The following is a 25,039-nucleotide window of genomic DNA, read 5'->3' as shown; positions in this document are numbered from 1 at the left end:
ATCACCACGCAACGCACAGCCATAGGCCACACGCACGCAGCCATCGCTGGCCATGTGCGCGCAGCCCATGCGCTGCGTCGCATCTGCTACTGCATTCCATCGCAAGGCATTCGAGGCACGCTTGGCCTCTGGCTCGCTGCGCGCCTGCCCTCGTCGCACGCGAGCTTGCGCTCAACGCACGAGGCAGTAGCATGCGAGCAGGCGCTCGCTGCGCGCGAGCGATCGATGCTGGGCGTAGCGCTCGTGGCACGCGAGCTTGCGCTCGCTGCGCGCGAGGCTTCGCACGCTTGCGCGAGGCAGTGCGTGCTGTGGTGCAGCTCGCTTGCTGCCCACACGCGACTGCTCGTGCCTTGCTTTCGCCCTTTCCCATTCGCCCATCGCACACAGCCCACGACACAAGGCAGGGCTGCTGCCTTGTGCTCGTGCACCATGCCCTTGCTCGCTGCATTTGTACCGCATGGGCGACGAGCTCCCTTGCTCGTCGTCGCATGCCCACACTATACAACACCCCTTAAGGGTAACACGTAGCGTCCATTGCTTTGTGCGTGCAAGTTATATGAGCGAATCGCATAAAAATTAAAAATTTTATTTTCAAAATTAATGACAAATTAATAAATCATATTAATTTCATAATTTTAGGGCGAAAATCGAAAATTTATTAATTTATTGATTTCCGATTAACATGGATTCAAGTCTAGGTCATAAAAATTTAGAATTTAACATAAATTTACAATTTTATGGTGGTTTTTAATCATAGGTATCTAATTAAATTATAACTAATTATGAAAATCAAATTAATTCTAAATTATTCCAATTTTCAACAAATTAATCATAATTACAAATTAGATTGCATAATTAACAAGGCTAGGCATTCAAACTTGTTAAACATATACAGTAGGTCAATCAAAAATTCAAGATTTAACAACAAGAATCGCAAATATTTAATTTAACATCTTAAATTTACGAAATTTTGCGTTCGAAAAACTAAAACCTCCAAAACGTCATAGTTAGGCTTCGAATTTGAGAATTCTGGGTTCGGCCGAAAAATACTTTTTTGTCAAAATTTTAGAATGCCTTTTACATGCGGAATTGACACAAAAATCACTCGATTTGGATGAGTAACGAAGAAACTGCCGAAAAACTGCGTACATATAATTAAATAAACGCAATTTGCAATTAATTAACAATTACGAAAATTAATCACCCCTTTTAATTCTTGCAAATTTGTAATATTTAACCATGTTTATGCAATTTAGATTATGAAAATAGTAAGAGGCTCTGATACCACTGTTAGGTTATGATACATATGACAATTCATAAATCATGCGGAAAAACCATAAAGCCAGGAAAGCATATTATTTACACATAATCATTTAGCATAGAATAGATGCATACATGTTGTAGCGTGCCTTCCCTAGCTGCGCCCGAACCGAACAAGAACAAGTCTTTAGGACTCCAAATGTCGTCCCTCCGTAGATAGTCCACAGTACGTCCGGATCCGCCTCAAGTTAGACCAACTAGAATCGCCCTTAAGGTGCTTAGGAATTTCGGCTATGTGTTTGCAAGTGTATGGCTGATTTTTCTTTCAAAAACTTACCCTTTGAATACTTCAATCGTTCCCATAAATTGTGACCCTAGGCACCTATTTATAGGGGTATGGAAAAGGAATTGTAATCCTACTAGGATGTGGATTTGCTAGTTAGACTCTTATTAGGACTCTAAATAACAAAATCAATCTATTAGGATTAGGATTTAATCTTTGCACGAATTCTAATAGGATTAGGATTCCCGCACAAACGTTGCACGAGCCGTGCACCCGCGCAAGCCTTGCGGCCCACGACAGGCGCACAGCGCTCGACCCACGCTGATGTGCTCGCGCGCGCGCCCTTGGCTGGGCCTGGCCTTGCGCTGGGCCTGGTCGAGGCGTGCGTTGGTGCGTGCGGCTCGATGGGCGATGGCCTGGCTTCGTGCTGGGCCTTCGTCTAGCGGGCCTCGTCCGATGCTAATTCGTACGATACGCTTCCGATTAAATTCCTGATTCCGGAATTTATTTCCGATACGAACAATATTTAATATTTCCGATTCCGGAATTAATTTCCGTTTCGAACAAATATTTAATATTTCCGTTTCCGGAATTATTTTCCGATTCCGATAATATTTCCGATTCTGACAATATTTCCGTTTCCGGCAATATTTCCGATTCTGGCAATATTTCCATTTCCGATAATATTTTCCGATACGTACCATGTTTCCGTTTCCGGCAACATCTACGACTTGGATAATATTTATATTTCCGATACGATCCATATTTCCGTTTCCGGCAATATCATCGTTTCCGGAGTATTCATTTCTTGCTTGTGACGATCTTAGCTCCCACTGAAACCAAGATCCGTCGATTCCGAATATCCATAGATAGAGTATTTAATGCCATTAAATACTTGATCCGTTTACGTACTATTTGTGTGACCCTACGGGTTCAGTCAAGAGTAAGCTGTGGATTAATATCATTAATTCCACTTGAACTGAAGCGGCCTCTAGCTAGGCATTCAGCTCACTTGATCTCACTGAATTATTAACTTGTTAATTAATACTGAACCGCATTTATTAGACTTAACATAGAATGCATACTTGGACCAAGGGCATTATTTCCTTGAACATGTGTCCGCTATATTGGAGACTTGATTTAGACTTGGTGGGCTTCTTAAGCGTTTTGGCCTTTTCAGAGTATAGTTGCTCAGGACCTTCCTGAGCAAATGGGCCTCATGACCTACTGATGGGTTTTGGACATGGAGGTGTATGCGAGTTTATGAGGCGATTCGTGGTATGCCCGCTGGTGGGATTTTGGGCCTTCTTTCTGGGATTTCATAATACAACCAGGTGGCGCTCTCTAGGCCACATCAAATGACATGTTACTTCTATAAACTATTGCAATCCACTTAGGCCAAACTAATAGATTAACAAGAGTTAGAGTTATACCCTTAAGAGAGATCAAGAGGCAGAGAAGTGGAAACACAAGAGGCCAAGACTAGGATCAACAACAACCACAACAACAACAACAACAACTACTACTGCAGCCACGACTCCGCGAGCCACATAGCTCCGACAGGAAAAAGAGGAGAGTAAGCAGGGCAGGGGAGGTAGATGAGAGGGAAGCATAGGAGGAAGACGCCATCAACAAGAACAACATCAACGACAAGGAACCACCCGACGGTCGTCAGTGAGGGTGGCGAGCAAACAGAGGCGGCGGTACAACCTTTCGCCGGAGGGGAGTGGGAAAAAAATCAAATAAAAAGAGAAAATTAGGGTTTTATAATTTAGGAATTACAAAACTTCTAATTCAATATATCAATTGATAACAAGATTGAGAGATTACCAATTGAGTGGTGGAATGTCGACGGTGGCCATTCAAGGCCACCACCGGTGGCTGCATCGCATAAGAACGAGAGAGGGAAGAGAGACGAGAGAGAACGACATCAACAAAATCGGCATAACAACAACCAACATCATCAACAACAATACCAACACTGCCGACGAGAAGGGAAAGGTCGGCGAGGCCGGCGGTGCGGCGACGCAAGGAATCAGATAAGAGGAGAGAGAACTCGAAGATGAAGGGAGAGAGAGAGAGAGAGAGAGAGAGAGGTGTTGATGCGTGAGTGAGTGAAGGGCTTCCAATTTTTTTCCTTAGAAACTGACTTTTCCTAAAACAACTGTCTTGATTTTGTGATGACTCATCAACAAGCACTTGGCATGACATGCAACTTGCCACGTAGGACAAGGAGGGAAAGAAATAAGCATTGACTTCGGGTCAATGAGGGATTTTGGTCATCTTGAAAATGATAAAATAATTAGACTCTTATGTTTTAAATAATTACAATAGATTTAAGGATTTTTTGTCATTTAACACCTTAAAAAAACTAGTTTTTGTAATTTAACACCTTACTTACTTTTTATTGTTTTTAAACACCTTAAAAAACAAAAAAATTTAGAAATCAACACCACTTGACGATTTTTGTTAGAAAAAACATTAGTTTTTAACTATGCTAAAGTTCCCAAGGCATGATATGGTGGTAAACAACTCCTTCTACCATCAAATTATGCTTTGGAAGCTATAACATGGTTAAAATCAACGTTTTTTTCTTATGGAAATCGTTAAGCGGTGTTGATTTATAAATTTTTAGATTTTTAAGGTGTTTAAATATAATAAAAAATAAGTAAGGTGTTTAATTACAAAAACTAATTTTTTTAAGGTGTTAAATGACAAAAAAATCCTAGATTTAATCGATTAATTAAATCTTCATCAAATTCTAATTTTAGAAAATATTCATTTAAAGGAAAGAAATTAACGAAATCAATATATTGTCACCAATTCATTTATTAAAAACTTAGGCGCGTAATTTCATAATAATTCTCGAATTTAAACAAGTCTTTGGATAACAAAATCTCTTAACGAACGAATGCACAAAACATTAACTTGTAATAAAATCCAAGAAAAGTTTTTTTAAAGTCTAGTTTTAAGAGAGAAAATTTTAAATTACTCACCAATTGGTTTAATTCCCCATTAACAAATTTCAAATTTGTTTTAGCGGAATAAAATTTATGAACAAGTTTAAGACGACACTCACTCTTAACACCAAATTAAGAGCTTCTTTAAATCCGGGATATTACAAAACGAGTTCTAATTTTTCTTAGATGAATTTTGTGAATAGATTTGCTTGACAATTGTTTGTGGTGATTATTTGTAACAACCCAATTCCAATTTTTTATATATATATAATATCGCACGCATCACGTGTATATAAGACTAGTACAATATATGCATAGTATGTATTGTACTACATGTTTTTTAAAGGGGAATTTATGTTTTACCACCTAAACTAATAATAATTCAAATTCCTGTTTTACCACTTAAAAGTCTTAAACTTTTATCGAAAAATAACACGGAGTAATAAAATAACGTTTTACCATAGATTTGGATTTTGTTTAGGTGAAGAAAACAAGTCTCGCTCACTCAGAGCTCCGCACAACCAATCTCGCTTATTTGCAAGCAAAGACTATCAAGGAGTATTTTCGTAAATAAACTGTCAAAATATACTGTCTCAATACTAAATATATATACAATGTCTTTTATAATAAAATTATTTTTTTTTACTTTTTTTTTAAAAAAATATTAATATTTCTTCAATTCTTATTTACATGACACAATTGTATTTTGGACACTATTCACACAAGCTCCTCTGATTTTCTTTTGTGATTTATACTTAAGAAAAAACATAATTGTGCGGGGTCTTGTTAGATTCGTCCCAATAAATATTTTTAAATATTAACTTTTTAAAATATTTTCTTACCTATAATTGAAGGTATTAATGTCTGAAATCGTGCATTAGTAAACGTAATAAAATAATTGTGTCATAAAATTAAAAACATAATGTATATGCAATTTGTAGATTTATAATTTTATTTTATTTAATCCAAACTTATTTGACATATTTCGCCAATAAAGGGGATTGTTTTAGAAATTATCAATCATGCGTTAACTGATTTAGGTCAGAAGGAGAAAAACCAATTGGTAAATGGTACACCCGGTTGTATGTAGCTCTACATGCAACCGGGTATTATGATTTTTAACCCCTTAAAAAGCACAATTTTATAGTTTAAAGCACATTTTTACAGGTTAAAGTACATTTTTTATAGCTTAAAAGCAGATACATTTCAAAATAACACATTGTTAGTACAAAAGAACATACGAGCGCGAAGAATTTGAGAGGATATGTAAACTGATGTTGGTTGCTCACCTTTTAAGTTTAGGTTTTTTCCCAATTGGAAGAAATTCAAAATCATAATATTTGAAAAACAGATGTGCATTAAAATTGTAAAAATGTGATTTTAAACTGAAAAATGTGCTTTTAAACTGAAAATGTGTTTTTAAACTGAAAAATATGCTTTTTTTTTTGATGGATTAAAAAATACTAAACGATTCGGTTACATACAACCGGGTGTACCTAATAATTTGCGGAGAAAAACTAAACCACAAAGCGCGGGGTTTAGCTTCCTAAATTTAACCTACGAAATTTGAAGTTTGGAGAAGCTTCAAGAAGTGAATACCCGATAACAATGGAGGAATCACACCCCCATTTCGAAAACTTCGACGACCCTTTCTCTACCAAACATTCCCGTCTACCAGACGACACCGTATTCTACTCCATCTACCCCGACTTTTCTCTCTCCTCAACCTCTTCAGCCGCCGTCTCCGACCACCTCCAATCTCTGCACCTCCAAATCCTCACCACTCTCTCTCCTCTCACCGCCGACTACATTTGGCAACATGAACCTTTCTCCCTTTCTCTCTCCGCCGCAGACGAACTCCCTCACCTCCACGGCAAGCTTAGATATGGCGACAATCTGGACGATGAATGGTTCGTCGTCTTCCTCCTCTTCCATCTTTCTCTCTCCTTTCCTTCTCTATCTATCCGTGTTTGGGACTCCGACGGTGAGTTTCTTCTCATTGAAGCCGCCTTTCACCTCCCTCGCTGGATCAATCCCGAAAATTCCGCTAATCGCGTTTTTATTCGAAAAAATGAGGTTCATATTATCCCTAAAAAGAAGTTTCCCTCTCTCCCTTCTTTGAAAGATGCACTCAAGTTGTTAACTGAGCATTCCGAGCTTACTAGAGCTTCGGATTCAGTTCAATCGGCGATTAAGGGTCGGATTTCGGATTATCCCGAGAGAGCGCGGCGAAATGTTCATCGTGTTAGGGTTAGGGTTCCGGTTTCAGTTGCTCAGGTGCTTAATTAAACGTATCTTTGTTGTATTTATTTATTTATCTATTTATAATTGTTGATTTTATGTTAACCTATTGCATTTTTTTACTGTATTTTCAGTTTAATTTGAATTAGTGATTATTAGTGCGTTGGTAGTATAAATTTATATGGGGTATGTTAAAGAGTGAATAGATAGTTTGGAAGTCACCAAGTGTGTATTGTGCTCTAATGCTACCTAATTTAAGCTTGCAAGTCTAACCATGGCGCTTTGGCGATAATATTTTATGCTAATGATTTATGATGTGTTAGTATGTGATGAAGGTTTGATAGTACCTCAAATGATTGATGATACTATTATCAAGCGTAAATGATGGTTCAACTATTGAGTATACGTTAGGCTTTAAGTTGTTAAACTCATGTAATTACGGATGTATAATTAAATTATCGTCTTTACATTTGGCGAGAGAAGATGATGGTTTAACTTTGGAAGTAACTAGTTCAATAGGACGCGTTGTCTAAAAGAATTACTGAAAGAGGTTATAAGTATAAAATAGTAAAGAGATTGAAGTTGATGAGTAATTTTCGAACCATAGATGTTAAGTTAAGCCAAGGAAAGGCATAGGAGTGGACCATGATTTTTTCATTACTTATAGGCTGCATAAACGATTTATATGGGGAGTTTAATGTGTTTATGGTATTCACATTCAAATCAGTATAATCAACCCAAATTAATTAGGATTATTTTTGAAATATTAGAAGTTAACTACTTTCAAAGTAATGATGGATAGTGAACTGGTAACCTGTTTTTAGAATATCAAAAATATGCAAGGGAGTATTACAGGTCGAGGCATATGTCATAGAGTGACTGAGTGAGACTTGTTTGATATTTTTCATAGCGTTCGGTATTATACTCCATTTGGTTGCCTTGTGCAGGCTTAAGTTTTTTATAGGCCACTTTTCATATTGATAGGCTTCATTTCCCTGTATAAGAAAGCATGTGGCCTTTATGTTGCCAATTTTCTCTGAGTTATAATGTGTAAATTTTTCATGAAATTAACGTGGTATAGCTTTTAGCCTCTTGCTAAAGATAAACTGATGGAGAATAATGGTTAATATTGATAAAGATTGACCACAAAGTTCAATTGTGGCCTATTACTATGAATGACGGGGGTACAAAATGAAGGATTGGATATTACTTTTGCTTTTGAGAGTTGTTAGATAGGCAGAATTTTTTGTTTGCTTCCATGGTCAGATTGCTTACGTTTTGCATTTTCCTAGATCTCATCGGGTTGTTTTACTTTTTATTGTAGGTGTTGAGGCATGAGCCCTGTCTAATATCCTTGGCGGTTGAGGGGTTTTATGATCGTGATATTGATACCATGAAATATGCGGCAAACATGGAGAAGTTTTTGCCTAAGGGGCGTGAGGAGGAGCTGGTGCTGGTATCTCTGAAAACGTCCAGGGCAATGTATGCTCAATTGTTGCAGCAGAAGTTTCAGGCTCCTAAATGTTATCCAATGCCACCAATGCCACCCAGGACAGATCAGACTACATACATGGAGGCTGAGCTGGGGATGAAGATTGCTTGTGGGTTTGAGATGATGTATCAGCATAGGAAGAGAGAGGGAAAGGAAGGGAAAGGAAGTACTTGGGAGGCATTTAGGGAGAGCTTGGAGAGGAGTGGGTATTTTCAGGGACTGCTTCCAGGATCTAAAGAGCACAAGAGGTTGATGGAGAAGGCGGAGGAATACTACACAAAAAGTTCCTTGCATTATAAGGCCAGGTATTATAATGTTTATAACAAACGTTGACCTTTGTTGATGTCACTTTGCACTGCCTGTCTCTGTTTTTTAAGTTGGTTGTTGAATTTTGCTTCGGTAATTCTTGTTGAATATGTAAACATTTTCTCGTTTGAGTCGTATCTATTTTTTCTGAGAAACAGATGTTATATTACCACAAAACGACGCAGCTGATCGTGGCTAGATTGCCTTGTTTGTACCAATTTGCACGATTTCCTCCGTCTTAGTTAATTTTGATGCTCATGCTTTTGTTGTTTGAAAATGACAACAATAATTTTGTATTTGTATCTCAAGTTTTTCCCCCCTTCTTCAGCGAAATGCTAAGTGCTCCAGTGAAGCGCATAGACGAGATTCTGTCTTCATCACACTCCCCAGAGGATTTCAAGGATCAAGAAGTGCCTTTGTCTGATAATGATTCTTGGCTTTATGGCGGGGAAGAAGAGTTGAAATCTGTTCTTGAGGAGAGACAAAGGGAGATGGAAAATTACGAGCAACGCCAGAAAAGGAAACAGAAAGGAAAAGATAAGGTCAATGATGATGATTCATCCAACCAAAATAAGAATGATTTTGATTTAGGGGATGTAGCAAAGTCCATGAAGTCATTTGTACAAAAAGTATCAAGTTATCAAGGAGCAGAAGTACCTGAAGACAGGTTTTACATACTTCTCAACTATCTTTGATATTTCTTATAGAATCTGATTTCTATTATCTTCTATTTGCCATGTTTCGTGCTAGCTTTACTCTTTTTCTTTCTTTCAGCTGGATTGTTCATAATTTTACTCTGTACTTCGGTGTAGTTTAAGTATCCTGTTGATAGGTGTTCGGAAAGTGGAAACTGTAGACTTGATACTCTATCTGATTGTGCATTGTGTTCCCACTTTGCTCTGATCTTTACTTGTTCGGGCTTTTATGCTGGTTGATGCTGTAACAGAGTTTGTCAGTTCTGACGCTTTTTTTGGGCCACTTGATAACTCTTGATGCCTTATCTAAGTTAGTTAAACCTTAACTCTTAGAAGAGTGATCCCATGATATTTCAGTCTCCCCTCTGATTGCTAGTAAGTTCGATGTTAAGTCTCTGTTCATAATTCCCATCATACGGAGTATGAATACTGCCTCCATCCCAATTTTCATTTCTTCACTCTGTTTGGATCTCTTTTTGCATTTTTTTCGAGTATGGTATATATAATTGTGGCATATGTGTTTGGGCACTGTTATTGAACTTGACTTAATTCCATTGGTTTCAAGAAAAACATATCTTGCAAATTTTTAAAAATGATATAATATTTCACTTGGACTCTTAATCCCATCTCTTATGAGTACGGTCACTTAGCACTTATTGTGAACCAAAAACATGGAAACCTTTCATAAAATACTTGAGTCCGACACTTGGAAATGCATTTGAAGTGCCCAGGTCTGAGTAAAATTAAGTATGAAATTCCGGAATAGGAGGCATTTGTTTTGAAAAACGTCTTGAGTACAGTACTACAGTCACTGTCTTACAGTTTCTTTTTCTTTTTTACCGCTTTTACAAGAAGTTCAAAGTTATCTGAGTATGGAAGAGATTGATTAAACCTACATGGTTCAACTTCAGGAAGTGAAAATTTTGTGAGTTGAAGAAAGTGTTGGTTTTCTTGTGCATGGTTCCTCTTTAGATTAGCTTGATGAAATGCTGTTATGCGCTTGCATTTCTGAAATGTTAGACAATCAACATAACTAGTGTCATTAGTCTCATTGCTCGTTAGGGGAGGAATTGAAATATCATGTTTGATATAAATTCCCCTGGAAAAAGATGTTTATTCTAATTGTGTTACCGTAAGTTTGATTTATTTTGTTCTTTCTTGTCCCAGGGACCTAACTGATGTGGAATTTGACATGGACCGCTTCATGAAAGAGCTTGAATCCGCAACAAGGGCTCCTGGTGGCAAAGACGGTGGTAGTGATGTTGATGCCGAGGAGGGATCTTCCTCTGACATGGATTTCGGTATATTCTATCAGGATATTTATTTGTTAGCTAGGAGTATTTCTAATTCTGGTACCCCAAACTGCCCCCTCCGCTCATAACATGCCAGTCAGGCTATAGCCTAGCTTAATGTCAATTATTTAACCGTTGCACTCCCTCACTCCAAGACGACGTGGTCATAGGTTCAAATTAGAAGTGCCTGTAATGAATTTTTAGCTTGTTGACCTTTGGCAGCTTCAACGATTCCTGATGACATCAAAACCCTCTTTAAGTTAATAAGTTTTGAAGTATTCAACAGTTAGTAAGAGAATTTGTGGACGTCTATTGTTGTGTACTTGAATGGATTTACTACAGTATCCAAACATGGACGATTCTGTTCATCCTCACTGTAAATGGACGTCTAGCATTTAGACAGGCCAAATAGCAGTGTTTTGAATTAACTTTCTATAATCTACAATTCCCATTTGCTTGTTTTGACTGGCGATAAAATTGTGCAGATGAGTCTGAGGAAGAGGACGAGAGTGATATGGAAGAATCTGAGGAGCATAGTGAAGATAAGCAGAAGAATTTTATGAATGCTTATACAGAGGTTCTTAACGAAGAGCTGAAAAGCACCACTCTTAAGAAAAGCTTTGTGCGTGCAACTGATCAATCTCCAAAGGAAGATAAGGTGGTTTCTCCATTCTAGTTCAGGGTACTTCAGTTCTAGCTTTTGTTGTAAATATTTTCCTAGAGTTGATTTTGGTGCTTGACTTTGGTGTACAGGGCGCGCCAAATGTTACAGAAGAAGACATGGACGAAGAGTTAACTCCGGTGGATGTAGATCTGAACCTTGTGAAGAGCTTGCTCGAATCGTTTTCTTCTCAGCAAGGTCTCCCTGGTCCTGCTTCCAACTTGCTTGGTCTTATGGGAAAGCAACTCCCTCATGACGATGCTGGTGAAGGCAAAGGCAAAGACCGATGAAAAAACATCTTCATTTGCTGCTATTGAGTCTCTTGTTAAACATTTCAGGAGTTTAGCGGGTGAATGTTGTTTGTACAGTGAAAATTGTAATTCGTTGTATGTTGGTAATGTTGTATTACGGAGTATATCAACACCCTTCTATCTATGTACCTTACCTGAGTTGCTACAGTTTCCTAGTTGTTTCAACAGAAGCATCCTTGTGGTTCTGGTGTTTCAGAGGAGCTAGGGAAAACTAGATTTATGAAAGGACAGTGTTGGCTAATTTGCTACTGTATTCATGGGCTCTGCGCCGGCCATGGCTCATGACTTCATGAGTGACTCATGAGTCTCATGAATCAGAATATGTTATGATGATTGATGACTCATGAGTCATGAGATTTTGGTTGACAAAGAGGTTACCAAGTTTGCCGTTATACGGAGTAACCAACACATGAATGGAGAGTACTTTAATGGGGAAAAGTCAACCAAATTTGGGTAAAATTTGACGACTGTCCTTGAACGGAAGATTCGTGTCTTATTTTGATTTGTAGAGTCCATAGTTAGAAGTCCACAAAGTTTCAAGTAAATAACATTAACGACTGTAATTGAAGCAAATTACTCATCTGAATCTAATATGATTGTGACGATCTGATTAGAACAATTCATTTCCACCTCTAATACAAAACTACATTTGAAGAAAAAAATAATCTATCTTTAAAAGTGCTCTTAAGGATTTTGATTACGTGAAATATCTATCATTCTCATTTAAATTGTTATAAATAAAATATGTATTTTTTAAAGTATTACAACATTAATTGCATATAAACTAGATTTCTGAATGTTTGCACACATCAATACATTAAGAGCTACATACTTTTAACATGGCATATAAAATAAGGTATGTTATTGTTTTTAGACTTCTCAATCTTAGAGTATTTTTTTCTTTCAGATTTTTAATCTTAGAGCATGAACAATGGTAAATAACAACTTTAGTTGCTTTGATTTGCCACATCAACTTGTCAAACCAAGTTACAATCTCTCAGAGCATGAGTAGTGGTAAGTCACTACCCTACTTACTCACAACCATACATGATCTTATCTCTCTTCCATATCATCATCCACATCACTTCCCACTATCTTGAGTCACTATTATGAGTCACCTCATTTATTTTTCTACAATGGTGAGGTTCTCCACCACTCTCTCTCCTAATTATCAATACCCCACCATTTATTCTCTCTTATGTATTACTAATTATTTCTAGTTATTGGGCTTATATAATTAATTAATAAAACTAATAACATTGTTAATTATTATTTTTTAATTAAAGCATTTTATTTAATATTAATAATCAATACTATTCATAATTACGAAATATTTTTATATGTAAATACTATGCAAATTGATTTTACAATGAAAAAAAGAAGGGTAAAAAAGTATATCGATATTAGGCTCAATTTATAGATGAAATTATAAGAATGCCTTTGGTGTAATTATTTTTTTGAAAAAAAATTAAATGAATTGTCAATTTACGTAAGAAAATTAACAAAGAACAAAAAAAGGGTAACATTTTATCAACATCAAACCAACGTAATTTGTGTAAGAGGAAATAAAATGCAAGGACACATGTCAACATTTAAATGGATCTTTCTTACTTTCTGCCACCACGGGTCCCATAATTCAGTGACTCTTCAGTGGTTGCATCCCCTCCCCATGGTGAAGTTGTGAGTTACCACTTACAAGGGTGAGTTAACTCACAAGTAGGAGAGAGAGTGTTGTGAATTACTACTAACTCACCACTACTCATGCTCTCAAAATGGTAAACTATAACCTTTTTGGCTTTGGTGGATCCCACATGTCCAACTTTACTCTTTAATGAGGCTGGTTGGGACCACTTAAAATGTACAAATCTTGTACCTCCATAAAGCTACAAGCTTGCATCTCCAACTATTTAGAAATTGCAAACATACCGGTTGTTGACAACTAGTGTTGATGCTCTTGTGGTCTGTTTTTGTTTTGTTACATTTTTAAGTTAGGTTTGGTAAACATTAGCATGTGGTGTTTTACCCATTTAATTTTCTTCATTCTTACTTTTCAAAAAAAAAAAGATTGTGTGTCCAAAATAAGCAAATTAGAAGAAAACAAAGTGGAGCGCTAAAAGCCGCCCCATATTACTCAAAACTGTCACACTATTTTTCCTTATTTTCCATTAATACCCTTACTTAATCTTACTTTTCAATTCTCTCACACCACCCCACCACCTCCGGCCACCATCGTCGGCCACTACCTCTGGCCACCACCATCACGTCTTCACAAGAGTTTTTTTTTTGTCCGATTTTCTTTTTTAGAATCTTATGCATTTTTAGCTTGTGACATGGTACATGCTTATGAATTTTAAGCTTGTACCATGGTACAGACTTATGAGTTTTTAGCTTCGACCATGGTATTGGCTTATGCAATTTAAGCTTGTACCATGGAATGAGCTTAAAATTCATAAGTCTGTACCATGAAATGAGCTAAAAATTCATAAGTCTCTATTTTTTTTCCGATTACATTAAATCAAATGCAACAATAAATCAAAATCTTAAATAATATAGACTTATGAATATTTAGCTTGTACCATGGTACAAGCTTATGATTTTTTAGCTCCTTCCATGGTACAAGTTTAAACTGCATAAGTCAATACCATGGTCGAAGCTTAAAACTCATAAGTCTCTACCATGGTACAAGCTTAAAATTCATAAGCTTGTACCATGGTACAAGCTAAAAATACATAAGTTTCTAAAAAAAATCCGGACAAAAAAAAAACTCTTGTGAAGAGTCGACCATTTTGTCGCCTACGACGTGATGGTAGTGGCCGGCGGTGGTGGTTGGATTTGGGGCGGGTATATGCTTAAATATTGAAGGAGAGGGTAAATAAAAAAGGTTATATGGGTAAATGAATGGGGCGGTTTTGAGTAATATGGGGCGATAAATAGTACGCCCAAAACAAATGTAAAAATTAGGAAATTTTGTGAAAGACTACCTTAATGTTTGGACGTTTTGCGAATTACCACCTTATAAAAACTTTTTTATATTTTCCTACCTTATAAGTTTCATATGATTGAGTAACACTACCTTGTAACGGCAAACGTTAAATTTCTCCGTTTATGGGCCCCATCCCAACGGCTTTCTTCAACAATTTAACTCCATTTACCCCCTTCGCCTATTCAACCACATTCAGACATTTCAAAAAATTTGGGTAATCGTTCATGTAAGGAAGTTGCGGAATTTGTTAAGGATTCGAGTAATCAAAATGTAAATGAATTAATTTTGTTCTTCATCTTCAAATTCTGGGTTTTTAAAAAAAAAATTAGGGTTTTTTATTCTTGTTGGATTTAAGTAAATTCGAAGAAATTTGTTAAATTAACCTCTAGAAACCTTTGAATTCACATGGGAAAATAACTTAATTACAAAATTATGGTTATGTAATTGATAAAAAAAAATGTGTGGTTTCGTGTTTAGGAATTTTAATTTTGGTCTTTAATTGGAATTTGGGGGTTTTCGATTGGGAATTTGTACCCTGCCATTTGCTACGGAATTGGAAATGTGTACCCAATCAAAATTCCTATTCAAGTAGAGCAATCCACATGGACGAAGTGGACGCTAGTGGATCTCAAGGGACAAAACCTGATGCCAATGGTAGTACTCCCTCTGTCCCTTAATATTCGCACCGTTTTGACTTTTTGCACTATTCACATAATTCACTTTGACCCTATTTTATTTCTAGTACTAGTATATAAAAAAAATGTTAGTATATAATATAGTGTTGGCTTCATCTTAATATATATTTTCAAAATATTAATAATTTTATAAGTTTTAATAATATGTAGTTAAAGATATTGGTGGTCAAAGTTGTATATATCGGCATGCGTGTCCAGTCAAAACGGTGCGAGTATTAAGGGACGGAGGGAGTAATAGAGATGGACTCGGATCACGAGTGAGTTCAAATAAAATCATCTGATTAGTAATGTTGGAAATCATCACCATCACCAGCGACTCGGAACAATAACCAGGATCATACTCCAGTTGCTCTTGCCCACGCGAGTAAATGATCTTTTTTGGGAGCAATTTTTTTACTGAAGGCCAGGAGCCTCAGACACAGAAGAGGCTTTTTCGTGTTATTGCGAGGGGCACGAAGACAGAGGGTCAAGTAAGCTCACTCTATGAGCTGCAACATACCTCTATATAATGATTTATGAATAAGATTTGTACCGGACAGAGAAGAATGAATGAGATGAAAGAGATTGAGAAAGAGGAAAGAGGAAAAAGAAAGGAGAGGATATAAACTAGAGAGTGGTAGGGAAGTAAAGGGAGGATACAAGGGTAAATTCAAGTCAAAACTCAAAAGAGGGAGGGAACCCGTTGGAATGGGGCTCATAAACGGAGAAATTTAACGTTTGCCGTTACAAGGTAGTGTTACTCAATCATATGAAACTTATAAGGTAGAAAAATATAAAAAAGTTTTTATAAGGTAGTAATTCACAATACGTCCAAACAGTAGTGTTTCACAAAATTTCCTAAAAATTATCCGCATATGGCATACTACTCGTAGAAGTTTCGTTGACCGTATCAGGCGGCTTCTCCATACGACCATTCTGAACACTAGCAACGATTTTTCACTCAGAGTTCTTAATTCTCCGACTCCGAATTCTCTCTCTATTTTCTCTCTACTTTCTCTTAATTTCCAATCCAAAAAACAAAAATGGTGTCATCATCATCAAAAACCATTGATCGACTTCAGAAGGAACTTCCTGTGAAACAGGATACTCTGCTTTTGCCCGACAACAACTCCACCGGCCTTGTCCTTGTCGACCTCGTCAATGGATTCTGCACTGTCGGAGCCGGAAACCTCGTACATACTCCTCTCCTTCTCTATTCATTTGTATTGATTATGCAGATTGTTTTCTGAAGATTCCAATTGATTTTGTTTTTGATTAATGGTTAGGCTCCAAAAGTGCCGAATGGGCAAATTGCGCAAATGGTGGATGAAGCGACGAAATTAGCTAGGGTTTTTTGCGACAAAAAATGGCCAGTTTTCGCGTTCCTTGATTCTCATGATCCTGATGTTCCTGAACCTCCTTACCCCCCTCATTGTTTTGCCGGCACTTCTGAATCCAAATTTATTCCAGGTTCTTCTTTTCCCTTTTTTTCGTTTTTTTATCATGCTCATTTTGTGTTTACTTTTTTTAATACATTCTATAGGAATTCAGGTTATGTTCTTTTTCAACTTGAATTTTCTTGAATTTCACTTATTTTTGCTAAACTAAGAAATTTTTAATGTACTCGAAATTATAGTATTTGTGTGCTTTTAAGTAATTAGAACTTCCCCCTCCACACAAAAAAAGTTTAAACAAAAAGTAATTGCAATTTGTTTCTAAAAATATGGTCAAAATTGCACTTGATTTAAATACATTATCTAGAAATTGAAACGATTTATTTTATTGGTGAGCTGGTGCTGCATTGTCATATTGGAGCTAAGTTTTTCTTTTCATGCTTTTTGGTTTGTGAATTACTATAGAATTGGAATGGTTGGAAGGTGAAGCTAATGTAACAATGAGGCTCAAAGATTGCATTGACGGATTCCTTGGTTCAATGGAGGAAGATGGATCCAATGTGTTTGTTAATTGGGTGAAATCAAACGAGATTAAAGCTGTAAGTCAGTTCAACCCTCCTGCACAGCTTTATTATTTTCATGGGAAGACTTTGTTGATTTGATACCATAATTATTTTGATATTTTTGGTGAAGGTATTGGTTGTAGGTATATGTACAGATGTGTGCGTGTTCGATTTCGTATCCTCTGCACTTTCTGCCAGGAACCGGGGCATACTTACTCCTCTACAAGATGTGATTGTGTACTCTCAAGCCTGTGCCACATATGACCTTCCACTGCATGTTGCAGAAACCATCAAAGATACAATAGCACATCCGCAGGTAATCTAATCTGTCTGTGTTTGTCATGTATTTGTATTTCACAAAGTACTGAGTTGTGTGGATATAGTACTTGTAATATTGAGAGACAGAAAGGATCCCTCCAGTCTGACTGACTTGTTCAGTTTCACGACTTTCACCTAGGGAGTCAGGGACTAAGCTGATGTTTTAGTGGTGTACGGATATTTTCAGAAAATGTACTTGCAAGTGTGTAGCTTAATCTTGGTGGTTATGGAACTTATAATTGATGTATGTGTCTGTGTTTGGATGAGAAAATGTAGTGGCTAACTATTTTGGAAACATTCATCACTGTCAATGTAACAGGCGTAGTGCCGTAGTTAGAGAGTCTCATTGCTGGCTTGTAGTGTTTAATACTTTAATCAAACAGTTTTGCAAGAATTTTAACAAAATATTGATGTACTGTGATGGTGTGACCTTTATTCCTTCCTTTTTTTTGTGGGGTGGTGGTGGTGGGGTGCGGGGGGAGGTGGCTTTGTTGTTGTGAGAGACGTTGCTGACTTATGTTGTATTCTATCTTATTCTTATTTCAGGATTTGATGCATCATATAGGCCTGTATATGGCTCAGGGAAGAGGAGCCAAAGTGGTATCAAAGGTGTCCTTCACTACACAGCTGTGAGTCTTGGTGGCCAATTGCTGCAGGTCTGCAAACAGTATTTTTTATCTATACAGAACTCTTTCTGAGGGCTTATACGAATAATAATCTAATTCAACCTGGTTCATGTCTCTTAAAAGTTTAAACCACACAAAAAGTTAAAGAAAGGGCATAGGTTTTTTTTTTCTTTCGTTTTCTAAAGTTCCCTTTCCGTTCCCAAAAGAACTGTGTTGATTATGGTTTGCAACTTTGCGTTCTTAGCAGAGATCCTATCCCATTGTTTGTCTCCTCTTATATCCCATCACTTATGATTATGCTACATCATCTATGTTGGACGTATCTAATTTTAAGTTTGGTGATGTGTCCAAAGAAGAATAAGGTAGGACACAAGATGAAGCACTAGTTGGACATATGATCTCGGCTATTCTTTAAGAGGCTGTATAGGATATGCAGAAAATGTATGTCATTGTACTTAACTCTACGTCTATATCGATGTTGATACAAATGATGATGTAAAATAATTTACTATGAAATGAACACTGTCACTGAATTGGAAATTACTTGGGTAATATTGGAAATGGGTCTGGTCCACACTAAAGTTATCGTGGACCATGCCTAAAAAAGGTCAACAACTTGTTGCTAATTTATTTTGGCATGTTATTATGATTATTATGAAACAAATATCAAATTAGAGTCGTTGATACATGTTGTGCTCGAATAATGTGATTTAAGTCACAATCCACTTTTAAAAACGTAGGGTTGCTATGATTCCAAAAATGGTTACTATATCTAAGAGATTTGGTGTTTAATTTATTAGTCACTATATGAACAATAAAAGTCTCTAGGTACGTAAGAAGGGTGTTAGAGAAAATTATTGGTTTTGGGTCCACACTAATATTATTGTGGACCAGGTCCACGCAAGAATAATCCCATGACCCGGCAGATAGGAATTTTCTTAGGGTAAAATTCTGTAGTACGTGGTGGAACTTTGGTCTCAATTATGGTCTAGGAAGTGAAACCAAACGAGCACTTGATCATTAGAAGAGATGTAGAAAAGTGAGCATGAGTTTTCTAGGAGATTGTTAATGGGGCAAAACTTTGCTATTTCATGTTAATAATTACCAAACTCCACTTATAACTAAAGAATGCCTTTCGTGACATTATAAACAAGACACCTAATGACTATTGTACACAAACCAAAGGATCTCTCCTCAAAGCTGCAAAAAAATTGAACAGATGATCCTATAACCTCCATCTAGTATCATCACAAACACAAAACATAAATACAATTCTGTCAATAAACTGTATATGGTGAACAAAGAATATCTTTGTAATTCTAAGGCGACTTATCAGCTCTTAGGTGATGGTATCTTCGATTCATCATTCCTGGGTGCATGCAGGAAAATATTGATTGCTTTTTCTTCTGTGGTTTAACCCCAAAAATAAATGATCTTAATGGCACTCGAGCCCTGTTTCCAGACCTCTCATTTCCACTTGGATTTCGTGAGGTTGAAAACCCTAGCTCTTCATTCAACCTGGTTATGGTACGCTCTATTTCAAGTTGGAGACTGGTTATATAATCCATACCGGCTTGCAGTTCATCAGCAACCTTGTTATTCTCTTGTTGCATATTTGCTACCTCTCCTTGGAATTTTGCAGCTTGAAAACTGGTAAATTTCATGTCATCATCTTCGGCACCATCACTTAGAGCATGCTTTATTTCTTCTTGAATGTGGCACAACTGTGAAAATCTTCTCTGTAGCTCTTCTTTCAGACTTTCACTTTGCTCCAACCAGACAGTTAACTCTGTCTGTATCTCCCTCAGGTGCTTGTATATTGGCCTGACTTCTGATTTCAGAGACGAGTGAATATCCCCGTGGCTACTCCCTTCTTTCTTTTCGTGTTTCTTCTCAAGTTTTGCTAATTCGTCCTGCAAATCTTGAACTCCGTTCTGGAACTTTTGGATTTGCCCAAATGAAGCACTGAACCTCATCCAGAAATCCAGATTTTCCTCAAGAATCTGATCCATTTCTGTCCGTAGTTTCTGTTCAACTGGTGAGATCTCTTGTTCTTCACTACGAACTATAACCTTTATATCATCCTCATCTTCAAAGAGAGGTGATGGCTCTTCAGCAGGCTCCACGTATTTCCCTTTTGAACTATTATGTTCCTCCAACCTTCTTTGTAGAACACTCAATTTCTGACGTAACGAGTAGATCTCTTCATCCTTTGTAGCAAGAGAACTCTTCATCTCTGAGAAATTATGTTCATTTTTCTTCTCTACTTCGCAAAGCTTCTTCTTGATTTCCTTGTAGTTTCGAAGAGTGACGGTGTATTCTGCTAAAAGAACTTTTTCCTTTCCCTCTAAACCAGTGGTGAATAACTTGTGCCAATCTGGCTCATCTTCTTCTTTTCTTATCTCTTCTGATGGTTGCTCCAATAGAGGTTCATTTGGCTCATCTTTCGGCATGCTCACCAATTCTCTTGGTTCAACCCCTTGAGGAGTACTTGGAGAATCTGTTGGCTGAATGGCAGGCTGCTGCATTTGAGTTGCCTGAGCGTTAATTTCTACCTCTTCTTCCTTGTTTGAAGTTTCTTGTGGTTGATCACTATGAATGGTGCTTGGGTTAGATTCCTTTTGCTGTATATCATCTGTCTTGGAAGAAACTGAGGACTCATCCTTTGTCTCTAGTATACCAGTTTTACCGACTTGCTCTCCATCTTGAGTAAGATTGGAGGTACTTATATTACTCGACTCTTTCTCCACATTCAAGTTTTCTGTGGACTCTTTACTTTCTATGGACTTAATTGATTCCTCTCCCTCACCTTCATCTGGTTTTACCTCATGTGATTTCGAGATGATATCAAGATGAGAGCGTGTTTCAGTAAAATGACTTTCTAGGCTGTTATTTTGATCATCAAATCTGCCATTTAGATCCTGAAGTCCTCTCAACTTATTCTCCATCTGACCCAGCTTGTCACTCAAAGTGGTTTTCCCAGCAATCAGGTTTGCTTTGTCATCTTCAAGGTTCTTAATCTGCAACTGTAACTCGTCAGTCTCTGACCTTAGTTTGTCACTCAAACTGGTTTTACCAGCTATCAGGTTTGCTTTGTCATTTTCAAGGATCTTAATCTGTGACTGTAGCTCATCAGTCTCTGACCTTAGCTTGTCACTCAAAGTGGTTTTCCCAGCAATCAGGTTTGCTTTATCATCTTCAAGGCTCTTAATCTGCGACTGTAGCTCATCAGTCTCTGACCTTAGTCTGTGTATTAGAGCAGTCTGAGAAGACATTGAAGATTCAAGGTTGATTACTTTATTCACAAGCTCATCGATCTTTTCAGCCATTTCTAGCACTGTAAGTGGTGCAGTTTCACCTACATCAAAGTGTTCCTTAATCTTTTCCCGAATGATTTCTAGATCCTTCGATTCTTTGAAACCACCTGCTGCTTCGTTATCTAAGCTAGTTTTGTCTTCTCTGAAACCAGCTGCTGCTTCATCATCAATGCTAGCCCGGTCTTCTTCTGCTTTCAAGGGATTTCTGTTTTCAGAAGCATCAGTTTGGTTTCCAAGGAACTCACCCTTGAGAGACTTTAACTTGTCACGAGCATCCTTAATCCTCTGGTGCTCTTCTTTTGCTTCAACTGCAGTCCTCTCCTGCTTTTCCTGCAGCCGAGTCAAGGTGTCGTTACATGATTTAATAGCCGCTTCAGCCATTAAAGTCCGAGCTTCATCATCCTCGATAACTTGAGCTACTTCAAATTCATCTTGTAACTTTGAGACTTTTTCCTGTGTTGCACTTATCTGCTCCTCAATTTCCCAGTATTTAGCATACCCGTTTTCATAAGAACTCTTTGCAAATTCCTTCTCTGTTTGAAGAGTCAGAATCTGCTTCTGAAGCTTGTCAATCTCGTTAATGGCTTCAGTTATTGTGAGACCAGATTTCGGAAATCTGTTGGCATTAGCTCCTGATTTAGGCATATTCCTAGCAGGAGCAGAGTTCTTCAACTTGGATGTTAATGCAATGATAGCCTTAATATTTTTGGAAGGGAATTTTGATGGTGCTTGTGGGATGTTTGGGTTGGATACTCTGTCTTGGAATTTCCTAGGGATTTTTGAGGAACTATAATCATCATCATCATCCATAGGTAATTGGTACTGATCTGGGAATGCAGACGCGAGTGTGGTGTTTGCATTCTGTAGCTCTTTCGAAAGGTGGTCATATCTTTCTGCTAAGGATCTGTAAGCTCGGTAGGATTCCTCCACAAAGCTTATCAACTCTGGCCGTTTTTTGTAGTACATTTCCGCTCTCTTAGCAAAAGAGTCTCCATCTTCTTCAATGAGTTTAAGCACAACATCCACCTTTTCTCCCATATCTGCATCATGTCATAAAAATCTCAGTGAGCTCATCTCTCCCAAATACCAAGAACACAGGATTTCAACTGTAATGCAAGTCTATTCTCAAAGATTTGTTCTTCTTAAATTTTCATTATCTATTTCACCAAAAGTTTCATTATCTTTCGCTACTAGAAGATGAATGTGTATTACCATAGACTTTTTCAAGAGCTTTTTTTTAGCTAAATCACCCATATAATTTGTTTGTCATTAATATTATCGACATTATTATTGTCTACAAAACAAACCCCAAAGGGAAACTTCTCTTATTCTCTACAGGTTAGAAGAGAGAATGATTTTTGATGCTCAAAGTTTAATACAACCATGGTCCATGCATGATGCATGATGCATGATGCATGTGTGAAAGCCAAAAACAGCTTTTTCTTTTCATTTCCATAAAATTTAGATCTATCAAGCATCTGAGGCCATTTTTCATTTTAATTTCTGTTAAAGGTGTTTATTTTGATTCTGATAATCTACATTTTTTATACCATGACAGAAAACGAAACGGTACGTGTAAATCATGACAGAGAAATGATGAAATCATGACAGAAAACGAAGCGGTACGTGTAAACATACATACCTTGAAGGCTTTGTTCCAGCCATTTGGATTGTTTAGTCCTAACATGACTTGCATACCACCAAGAATATGCATTGCTTGCTGCCCTCTGCAACATTTCTGAATTCCGGTTTTGGTTTGATCTTTGAATACTTGTATGATGATTGCTGTAATGTTTTCGGATTCCTTAATCAACGAACGAAAAATGGCAGAAAATAGTTTATCTTTGTACATACATTTTCTTCCAAGTTGACTCGCTCTTCCTTCATCCCATCATTGTCTCAACATGAGCAGAACGTGGAAATTAATCAACCAACAAAAAATAAAAATTTGCTTCAAGAATACAGAATGTAAAACAGAATAAAATCTGAATAAGAAAAAAAATAAAATGAAGGGAATGTGCAAAAGACTACACCCCCTTTAATGTGGGGTTGTGGTATGGAGGAAACTTCGGTTGGAAATTGGAATGGTTGTCAAATATAGTACTACTCCATAACCCTTTATTTTTCTTTTGCTTTCTCCTTTAAACAATAAAAAACAAAAAAAATGTCCAAAAAAAAAAAGACAAATGAAAAAAATAAAAATAAAGGAAATCCAATGAAATGGTAGGAAATTTTTGCAATCATTTTCTCCATGTGTCACTTCTAAGTTTGCCTGCCAATTCCATGAGAGAGTTGCTTCTTTCTTTAGAAATCTTTTCAAATGGCTTTATTTTTATTTATTTTTCTACTACGACAAGTTTCTACCGCATTCAGCGAGTGGACTAATCTCCCACGGGAGTTTGTTTGGGTATCTCGATAGGCAGCATCCCTCACAATTGAGATTTTTTCTATTCCCAATGCTCGAACCCGAGACCTTGGTTAAGGAGCAAGAGGCCCTTAACCACTCATGCCAACCTCAATTGGTTCAAATGGCTTTATGGTAGACTTGTTTGTAGGGTAAATTATTTATCATGTTATTTCATTATACGCCCACTTAAAAGTAGGGTTGTTACATTAGTTCATCGGATCAATTTTAGATCAATTATAAACGGTTCTAATCACGTTGTAATTGGATAATGTCTGGTTAGTATTTCTATTCGAGTTCATCTGATTGGATCAAATGACTTTGAATTCGGATGAAGTCGAGTTATATGTTGTTTCTGTTTCGAGTAATTTCGATTCTAGTAATTTCGGTCTTGGTCAATCTTCGACTCGGTTTGAACGTACTGGTTATAGTTTAAGACGGTTTTGTGTCGGTGTCATTTGGTTCGGGAGTTTGTCGGATTTTTGACGGTTCACTGCGTGTACCTGTATTGTTTGGATCGGATAAGTCTTGGGTCAAGTGAAGTTTGGATCAGTGAGTCTCGGATTCGCGTCAAGTTCGGATTGGAAGTACCTCGAGTTCGGAAAAATTGTGAATTCAGTTTGCGGTTCACATTAGGTCGGTTACACTTGTTTGTGTTCTTGGATCGAGTGACTCTTGAATTCACGGTCAAATTCAGATCCCTTTATTATTCTAAAACTTCAAGCCAATTTTTTTGTTTAGATTTCTATTACTTTTTCCCAAGTCAATTAACACTCATAGAACATAGAAAAACTTTTCATATATCGAATTGGGTTTACATATGATAGCTCAGTTTTGCTTACTTGAATCAGATTAATAACTAGTAAATTGTAACTTGTTCAGGTTAAAATTCGAGATGTTTTTATCTCATGTGGTTTTCGGTTATCAGGTTAGTTTTGGATATCGGATGTAATCGAGTAGGACTGAAAACAATTCAGTTGAATTCGAATTGCTATTAGATCGGATGCGGGCTATGTTCGGTTAAAAAGTTATCGGATGTAAATCGGTCTTCGGATCTCCTCTAGTTGCTAGCGCTTGGGTTTTGATCTTGAATTCACGGGTTAAATCGGATTTCGGTTCAATATCGGATTCGTACGGGTCCATTTTGAGATCCCTATTTCACGGGTATATTCGATTCGCGTATCGGTTGGTTTCGGTCGCTTTATCCATTTTGACAACCTTACTTAAATGTTATAAAAACAACAAAATTCTTGTGTGCC

General features: G+C 37.1%; 3 protein-coding genes across 4 annotated transcripts; 2 read left to right on the top strand and 1 right to left on the bottom strand.

The window, feature by feature from the left end:
• The first annotated feature begins 6,043 nt into the window (after positions 1 to 6,043).
• Positions 6,044 to 11,648, top strand: LOC110804662 (protein ecdysoneless homolog). The gene is made up of 6 exons (XM_022010265.2): positions 6,044 to 6,780; positions 8,069 to 8,541; positions 8,871 to 9,209; positions 10,405 to 10,538; positions 11,015 to 11,187; positions 11,283 to 11,648. The coding sequence occupies exons 1-6, from the start codon at positions 6,112 to 6,114 to the stop codon at positions 11,478 to 11,480; spliced, it is 1,986 nt and encodes a 661-aa protein (XP_021865957.1). The 5' UTR covers positions 6,044 to 6,111; the 3' UTR covers positions 11,481 to 11,648.
• A 4,075-nt stretch (positions 11,649 to 15,723) lies between these two features.
• On the top strand, positions 15,724 to 23,225 carry LOC110804658 (nicotinamidase 1). 2 transcript variants are annotated; one of them, XR_008930983.1, is made up of 7 exons: positions 16,028 to 16,351; positions 16,445 to 16,628; positions 17,018 to 17,151; positions 17,246 to 17,431; positions 17,980 to 18,089; positions 18,307 to 18,500; positions 22,935 to 23,225. XR_008930983.1 is itself a non-coding variant. In XM_022010261.2 (6 exons), exons 1-5 carry the CDS (start codon positions 16,202 to 16,204, stop codon positions 18,064 to 18,066), a joined length of 741 nt encoding a protein of 246 aa, XP_021865953.2. In that variant the 5' UTR covers positions 15,724 to 16,201; the 3' UTR covers positions 18,067 to 18,089; positions 22,935 to 23,225. The 2 variants fall into 2 exon arrangements, 1 of the variants encoding a protein (XP_021865953.2); XM_022010261.2 differs by lacking the exon at positions 18,307 to 18,500 and having other exon boundaries at positions 15,724 to 16,351.
• Positions 19,175 to 23,156, bottom strand: LOC110804659 (protein NETWORKED 2D). The gene is made up of 2 exons (XM_022010263.2): positions 23,019 to 23,156; positions 19,175 to 22,416 (listed from the first exon to the last, which is right to left on the bottom strand). Exons 1-2 carry the CDS (start codon positions 23,110 to 23,112, stop codon positions 19,379 to 19,381), a joined length of 3,132 nt encoding a protein of 1,043 aa, XP_021865955.1. The 5' UTR covers positions 23,113 to 23,156; the 3' UTR covers positions 19,175 to 19,378.
• Positions 23,226 to 25,039: the final 1,814 nt, after the last annotated feature.

This window comes from Spinacia oleracea, chromosome 3 (genome assembly GCF_020520425.1).
Source record: "Spinacia oleracea cultivar Varoflay chromosome 3, BTI_SOV_V1, whole genome shotgun sequence".
In the NCBI taxonomy this organism is placed as follows: Eukaryota; Viridiplantae; Streptophyta; class Magnoliopsida; order Caryophyllales; family Amaranthaceae; genus Spinacia; species Spinacia oleracea.
Note: the sequence above shows the minus strand (reverse complement) of the source record. Positions and strands in the feature narration are given on the sequence as shown.